The sequence below is a fragment of the Poecilia mexicana genome, unplaced genomic scaffold (assembly GCF_051168715.1).
Source record: "Poecilia mexicana isolate PSO_F unplaced genomic scaffold, ASM5116871v1 scaffold_3, whole genome shotgun sequence".
NCBI classification, from domain to species: domain Eukaryota; kingdom Metazoa; phylum Chordata; class Actinopteri; order Cyprinodontiformes; family Poeciliidae; genus Poecilia; species Poecilia mexicana.
In genome coordinates, this window is record NW_028263372.1 from 30,558,535 (window position 1) to 30,566,929 (window position 8,395).

At 35.6% G+C, this 8,395-nt stretch overlaps 1 protein-coding gene across 1 annotated transcript; it reads right to left on the reverse strand.

Annotated features, from left to right (window-relative positions):
* Positions 1–40: 40 nt before the first annotated feature.
* On the reverse strand, positions 41–7,761 carry dpep2 (dipeptidase 2). The gene is made up of 11 exons (XM_014977727.2): positions 6,802–7,761; positions 6,316–6,472; positions 6,083–6,209; positions 4,970–5,099; positions 4,692–4,842; positions 4,460–4,529; positions 3,908–4,084; positions 2,175–2,259; positions 2,006–2,081; positions 1,640–1,775; positions 41–967 (listed from the first exon to the last, which is right to left on the reverse strand). Exons 1-11 carry the CDS (start codon positions 6,974–6,976, stop codon positions 782–784), a joined length of 1,470 nt encoding a protein of 489 aa, XP_014833213.2. The 5' UTR covers positions 6,977–7,761; the 3' UTR covers positions 41–781.
* Between the last annotated feature and the right edge of the window lie 634 nt (positions 7,762–8,395).

An 8,395-nucleotide genomic window follows, 5' to 3' on the forward strand; every position in this document is an offset into this window, starting at 1 on the left:
AACTTTCCCACTGGTCAACAACATTAATTAAGTCAGAAGCTCCATTTTAAACTTTTTATTTTTTTCTATACTGATTCTGAACTGCATACATCAGCAACAAAATATATGTTCTTATATATACATTCATACATTGGTTATTAAAGTGTATCCTATATAGCAGAATTTTAACAAATACAGGTAAGAAGTAGGGATGCACTGACAGCAATTCTTTGGCAGATCACCAATCTTAAAAAAGACTGATGTGACTATTTACACTTTTTGCAGATTCCCTTTTTTTTTCTTTATAAATGGTACTGTTGCCAAAGTTTCCAATGACTACATTTGTCACAAGTTACTTTTATGAAGAGAAAATCAATACAGAGGACTGTATTAGTATTAGTATTAGTATTTGGTTGACTATTGTTAACCAAATACCTGCAGATGTGACCTGGTGAGTGGATCTGTCAGTCAACCCTCTTGCACAGCAGAGCAAAAGAGGTCAGTGACTGATTTTCAGACCTTTACAGAGGTAGATAAGATTGGTGGTTACGATCAGTTTCACCCGAAAGTATTAGTCGATCGTCGATCACCCAAAATTATGGTATTCAGGCTGATCAATCAGTGCACCCCTAGTAAAAGATAATTGTAAAAAAATGTGAATAACTACTGTAACTATATGCTATAAGCATAGGTACATGTGTACCTACGAAATATGAGTGTAGACATGTGATTGGACATATGCACTCATCCTTCAAATACATAATATAAAGCTGAACTAAAGAAAAGGACAAAATGTAGTCAGTCAAGGAAAGAAGTAAAAAAGCAGTGCTAAGGCCAGGAATAATAAATTAAGTCCTTTTGCTTTTAAGGATGGGCTCTGGTTGGAGGGAATTATAGGTTGTTTGAGTTCCAATCTACATTTGTTCGCCACCTCTGTTAGAGGTATCTCTTCTTCACTTGGCTTCTTCCAGCTTAGCTCATTGCGAACCTAAAAGACAGAGTAGAAAACAAGTAGAAAATAAATATTGCACAAATGAATATGAAAACCCTAAAGACTTGGAGCACATTGGATTATCAGATAACTCATCAAAAACAGAACTAGAAACATGCAAAAGATTTGTAAATAATATTAAAAAGTATTTGACTGGGGCAAATAATGCGTTTTCACTGACTGCTGAGGCATGACGTTTTGCTCACCTAAGAGAAATTGTTTCATTTAGGAGAGTATTTCCAGAAAGAACGATAAAGAAAAGCATCAAACTGGCAGATTTCGAAAACTAGTTCAATACTTTGGTATGTGATGACAAAACTATAAAATTAGGACAGTTAGTTTTACAGGAATGACTGCTCAGCATTCAGAAGCATAGCTGTCCGACTCTGTTCAGAGAGGCATACCGTTTTCCTTCACTGTACTGAACTGTTCTCAGCTGGGTTCAGATCAGCTGAGGAAGGAGTCATGTCATAAATTGGAATGGTCTGTGATCATTCTCGAATATCCCTCTACTATAATTAAATACATAATGTATTCAACTTTATCCAGCTTGGAGTTAGAAAAATAACCCTAATAATGTATGTTCAAAATACTTACATGACTAATAATTGTGTACACAGTGAATAGTGGGATTCCTTAGTCAGGAAGTGAGTTATTTTCACAGCTTACCTTCTCAACTTCCTCAAACACTCGCAGGAAATTATTTCTAAGGACATCAGCCAAGTCCTCCTCTGTCCAGTTCCTCTTCAGGAGCTCCTGGACTATTACAGGATACTTTGAGACATCTTCTAATCCCACAGGAAAGCTGTAAATGAAACACATATGAGTAAATGATCACTATTCTTCCAACAGACATTAAAACCAAAGGGTGGATGGAAGGAGAAAAGGACGGAAGGACAGATGGATGGATGGATGGATGGATGGATGGATGGATGGATGGATGGATGGATGGATGGATGGATGGATGGATGGATGGATGGATGGATGGATGGATGGATGGATGGATGGATGGATGGATCCAGGTACATGTCTCACCTAGTGCCACCATCAAAGTCTCCTCCAATTCCTATTGACTTAGCTCCAATAAAACCCTTAATGTAATCAAAATGGTCTGTTGAAACAGTTGAAAATACACATAAGACTCAGGGATTAAAAGATTTAATGCCACATTCAAATACAATACTATTCAAGAAGAAAGGTTTACCAGCCAGATGAGAAACAGTAGCTTTCTTCTGACAGGAAATAAAAGGGCTGTAGAAATTCACCATGATCAGCCCTCTGTTGTCTTTCTGAAACACAAACAAATAGTATGAAGGAAGGCGCATCGTCATCTAAGCTAAGTTAGATATGTTTGTCAGGTTATTTACAATTAAACTTTGCCTGTGGAGAGAAATAAGGTCAAAAGTAGAAGTCTGTGTGTTGCTCCAGGCTCTGCTTAAACAAACACAACCATGTGAAATGATGAGAAACATGTCAAATCAAGATGTGTATAGCAGAAGTAAGGGTGGGATTACCTTGAGGCAACTACTCATGCCTAGTTCACTTTTTTCAGAACAAACTGTTACCAGATGCAGTTTTAAAGACAAGGGAAAGAAATGGCTGAAACTGTTTAATTTGCTTTGGCTCATTGTGTTTGCATAATGCATGCTCAAATGTTTCATTTAATGATAAGAATAATAAACAGATTAAAAAAACAATACATCAGTTTGAGAGAAACATGTTAGTAACTCAAACATGTGTGCTGATTCAGAGCTGTGTGCCCCAAGGACCAGGGTTGGTATATGCTGGAATAAATAATGAGATTCCTCTAAAAGTGTGTGTAAATGTAAAAGTGTGTGCGTGTGTGGAGGTGGCGCGGGGTCTGAGTGCCAAACGCACATGGGAGGCACATTTAGATTGAACCTCCTATTAGTCTATGTCTGAGTTTATCATTGTACTTATGAAAAAAGTATCAAAAATACTTTATTACAAAACATAATGCTTTTAAAGTTTGTGAAGAATACAAAATTTTCGGTAACACTTTATTTGAAGAGGGTTGAATAAGACTGACATGACACTGTCATAAACATGACATAACACCTGTCATGAACATGAATGAGCCTTCATGAATATTTATGACTGTTGTCATAAAGTGTCATTCGGTAAATTATGACACTTTTAATACAAAGTTGACATTATTCAAAATGTCTTTGTTATGACAACTTGACATTAACCAGGAAATCATTACTGATTAAACTTTACCTTTAATAACATAAAGTTATCTAAGTTTTAAAGTGCAATCAGTAATACTTTTATAACAAATTTATATCAGTAATGATTTCTTGGTTAATGTCAAGTTGTCATAACAAAGACATTTTGAATAATGTCAACTTTGTATTAAAAGTGTCATAATTTACCGAATGACGCTTTATGACAACAGTCATAAATATTCATGAAGGCTTATTCATGTTCATGACAGGCGTTATGTCATGTTTATGAAAGTGTCATGTCAGTCTTATTCAACCCCCTTCAAATAAAGTGTTACCAAATTTTCAAATGGCAAATTTCAAAAAGTTTTAACAAAAATTTCTAGAAGCTACTGAACATGATCAATACTTACCCGTACAAAACTTTTCTTTATTATTCCACAAATTAAGGCTCAAGTTTTTTTTTTTTTACACAGTATAAGAATTAAACTTAATTTGTTTATCCAGATTAATTATTATGCTGGCTTGGAGTAGATCATTTTGGTTGATATACATTGACATCTATTTTTCCAACATTATTATGAAGAGTCAGTAAGGACCTTTTTTATGAACACACATTTTATCATTTAGAAAAATTATCATAAATGTTAACAGGCTTTCATTTCTAAGCTGGAAATGTGCTTACAGATGTTCCATTACATTAGCATGAAAACAACAAACCACAGATGATTCAGCAAGCAGGTTTTCTCACCAGCTCTTGAAGCAACCAGTCAGGTACATTACGAGGGTTGTTACAGATCATGTAGGAGGACGAATGACTGAAAATGACTGGAGCCTTGGAATGGCTCAGAACGGCTGACGCTGTCTCAAAAGATGTGTGGGAAAGATCCACTATCATTCCCAGTCTGTTCATCTCATCCACCACAGCCTATTAAAAAAAGAAGGGATAACAAGTTGATAACCATTTAAGTGGACATTTACGAATCAGGAAAAGGAAGGAGATTAAATTAACCAGAAACAGCAGATCAGCAGATTATGAGGTGTACACAAGTAAATACTCTAGTACTGATAACTATCAAGGAAGTCCTACGGACAGAGGTCCAAAAATAAAAATACCAACCATCTACGACTGCTTTCACTCTTCCTTATTATTTTTAGGCAGAGTAAAATTTCCACAAATTCGAAAAACTAAATTTTATATTGACAAATTACATTCCTCCTAAAATGCATGAACAGTTTGTGAGCTTTGATGAGATGAGATGAGTAACTTCTATAGTTTACTGCCACCAAAGTTTAACCTTACCTTTCCAAATGTCGTCAGGCTATTATTGGACCTTACAAAGACTTTGTAATAGTTTGTAGAAGATTCAGCCCTGCACCAAAAAGAAAATATATATTAGTCAGAAGATGCAGAACAAAAGGCTAAGCATAGTCTTTATTCAAAATATGTTCATATTGAGCTTGTTTCTAATATGGGATTTACATCCTACATATAGGAAATATGATGTTTTGAAACGGCATGCTCTTTAGAATACCAGGGAGTATTGCAGGAATGAGTGAGGGACATGGAGCGGACTCCAAGCTGATAAAACATGCGCAGCGCAGGAAGGCTGCTATCAATGGAGTGGCCCCCTTCAATACTTATCAGACAAGCAATTTTACCCTTCGTCATGGAATCCCTCAGTTCTGCAAACACAGACACACTTTCATGATTCAAAAAAGCTGGCGTTGCACCTGTTCCCTTATTAATTTGAAAGCGTAGCAGTCAATGTACTGGTCACTGGGCTTGGTAACAAGACAATGAGTACCATACCCTGAGTGGAAGTGACCAGTTCAAAGTCAGGGTATTCTGTGCATATTCGTCTGATTACATCTATTTGCTCCAAAGTCAGTCGCACCGCATCCATGTGCTGGGCCCCACACAAAACATAGACTGCAAACATCTGACAAACAGAGATGAATGTCAAATAAATAATAATAATAATAATAATAATAATAATAATAATAATAAATCACAGATATTAACAACATATAATGTTATATTAGCTTATGCTGACATGATCACTCTATTGAGTTGAGACCTGGTGATTGTGGAGATCTTTGGAGTACAGTTAACTAAGTGTGTCATGTTATAGAAACCAACTGATGATTTTAACATTTGATATAATGCATTAAGCTGCGACTAGACTTCAGAAGATGGGAAAGCTAATCATAAAGTGATGGAGATCATTAGTAATATTACTCACACAATGTTCATTGATGCTTAATTGGTACTAGAGGTACTAATGTGGCTGAAAAATATCCTCCTCACCATAACACAACCTCTCAAATAGGGTGAACAATTGATACAACGAAGACTAGACAAATGCCTTTATGTCTTTATGTTGTTTAAACTAAATTCTCAACATGGTATTAGAATTTTTTAGGGTGACTCAGATCAGGGAACGTTTTCTCAATATGTTATTATGTAAATCTGCCGTGACAGTGTAAACTGTGGTCTCAATTTCCTGTTCTGAGCAGACAGAGGCACCACCCATTGTGGTCTTCTGCAGCCATAAACCATCTGCTTCAAGGTTCTGCATTAACAGAAGATACTCTGCATGCAACCGAGTGGTCATTTTAGACACTGTTACCTTTCTACCAGTCTCCTTATTGTCCTCCGATCCCAACTTCAGAAAGGCATTTCTGTACATACAGTTTATGTACAGTATTCCTCAGATAGCCCTTTCTTAGGGCTTTCTTAGAGCTATCTGAGAAATGGTTTTGCAATGAAAATCACAGCAAGAGCAATTTCTGAAATATTCAGACCATTCTAAAAAAATGTTTTGCCATGTTCAAAGTTATTTTGTAATTACTTATAAAGTGACCAGTAAATGTACATACCGAAACAGTGCCATGATGCTTACTCAGTCAGACTCTACAGTACCTGTGTCTGCACATGGCCTGCTCTGAGGCGGGAGATATCGGTGGCCACTCTGGTGAGATGAGTCAGATTGATCTTGCTCAGCTGGTTGTTGTAATGGATCCTCAGTCTTAGAGCTAGATCATTATGACTGTAGCAAGAAGAAGAAAGAGTGAGAAAAGGAACATTAAGCATTTTAATCTTAATTTCGAAGATTGTACACTTATGTATAGGATTAAACAATAATGATCCATTACCCATCAATGACAGGATATTTGGATAACAAATTATGTGCTCTGTCTTTGTCAGAGTATCCAGATATGAAGCAGCACAGAGAGAAAGCCAGCAGAGCTCTGAGAGAGTGCACACAAAGGCCGCATGAAGCACCTAATAAAGTTTTCCTATAAGACATTTCTGAAAAGAGAAAACCAACATTAGAATGAAATATATATAAAAACAGATTAAAAACATCAACATCAAATAATGAACTCTAATCTATAACTCATAGCCTAAAGCTGAATCCACCTTTTAGTTTATAAAATGTGAATTTATGGATCTTATAAAACACACAAGTCAAAACACTTAAACTCATCCTTGTTTAGGTTACCACATTCATCGCAAAGCAATTACGATGGCAACCGTAAAGAGTAAAAAACTCCTTTATATGACAGCAGTAAGTAAATGTATTTACATAATCAGTTAAATTTAAGAAAAGTTCATTTAAACTGCGCAAAGTATCCTACCAGACCGGCGACAGTGAAGGTATTGACAGTTTTGTTCGATCTTTCTACCTCTCAGCTCCGAAAATGAAGAAGACACAGCCGAGGAGAAAACAGCTGTTGGTCTGGTGCGTTCAAATGCGATCTGAAAAAGTGCAATACTATAGGGTCCGGCTTTACTTGATCCAGGTAGAAACATCTATGTTTGTTTGCTATTATTAGAAAGCACCGTTAGTTGGAGTAATGTTAGAAAAAAAAAAAATTAAGTATAAAATTTTCGCAGTCGAAAATCTTTCACCAATTTTCATGAAACAAGGAATTAACACTGAATAATAGGACATTTAAGCGCCATCTGCTGCGAGAATCAAGAAAACCAAACTTGGCTCTCAAATGTTAAACTACCATAACGTATAAGCTAAAATAAATAAAAAATTTAAAAATTACGAAACATTATGTTGCATACGCGGTACACTCTAAAGAAGCCTGACTCTATGACAAAAACTAATGGCATCCAACATGTAAAGTCGTTGGAAATCATCGACACAGAGAACCACAATTAAATGGAAACTCGTAGAATATTATTTGCATTGACGTCAAAATATTAATGTTTAAAGGAAAAGGCTGGTTATAAATATGTAAGAAATGGAAATAGGTCTGAGGAACCCTTACATTATACACAGACTTATTTTTTTGATAATTCAGTAAATAGTTCAGTAAATTTTGATCATTATGGCTTAATTGCAAAAAAAAAAAAAAAAAAGAAAGAATGTTGAATAAAATCAATACAAAGTGTTTTTAGTGGCAGTGGATTTTATTTAAGGGTATCCAAGTTAAGGGAGCTGAAGACAAATATCTTCAACATTAGTTGTCAAAATGTTTAAAAACCAAAGGCTCACTTTGTTTAAACGTAACATTTGTGCACCACATTGTATTACTGTCACATTATGTCCCATAAAATACTGTGTAGGCTGTGCAAGAAAGATTTGACATTTTATTGACAAAATGTAAAGAGTTAAATGGATATTTTTTGAGGGCAATGTTATTGTTTTATTTTAGCCTTTATTTAATTTCTCTTGAGATAAACATCTCTTTTTCGTGGATACTTTGACCATACAAAGTATTTCTGGCAATTCTCTGAAAAAGAGAATATCAAGCATAGTTTGTGTGCAGCATATCTAGATTACTGTACAGTATTCGCTTTTAAGAACCTTTAATTCTTTTAAATACACTAATGTTTCATTCCATACAAGGAACATAGCTTATCCTAGCCATTATGTTTGATTACAAAAGTCAAGGTTACAAATCATCTTCTCTGCTTTTACACATCCTTGAACTTGAAAAGCAAGTGCATGATGGGTAGTTGTGCAAATGTGAAAGAGTCTGGTGTTGATGGGGTAACATCAGAGTGCCAAAAATGAATTTCAATTATTTCAGAGAGAAAATGTGAAGTCTTACTCAGTGGTCCACCCACTGTGATTTGGCCTTGCAAACTATAATGAGGAGAGTGATTCGGCTCTGATTGGAGCAACCCACTGCTTCAATGGAGTAATCACAACTGTGTTGATATTACTCGACCAGTCCACCTGCTGTGCGGAGTGGAAACCCAGCAGAGACTGTT

Coding starts and splice junctions, on each gene's coding strand:
- dpep2 (XM_014977727.2), bottom strand. CDS start 6,976: ATGTTTCTACCTGGATCAAGTAAAGCCGGACCCTATAGTATTGCACTT. Junction 6,473..6,801: donor CCTTCACTGTCGCCGGTCTG/GTAGGATACTTT, acceptor TTCTCTTTTCAG/AAATGTCTTATAGGAAAACT. Junction 2,260..3,907: donor ACTGGTTGCTTCAAGAGCTG/GTGAGAAAACCT, acceptor TTTGTGTTTCAG/AAAGACAACAGAGGGCTGAT.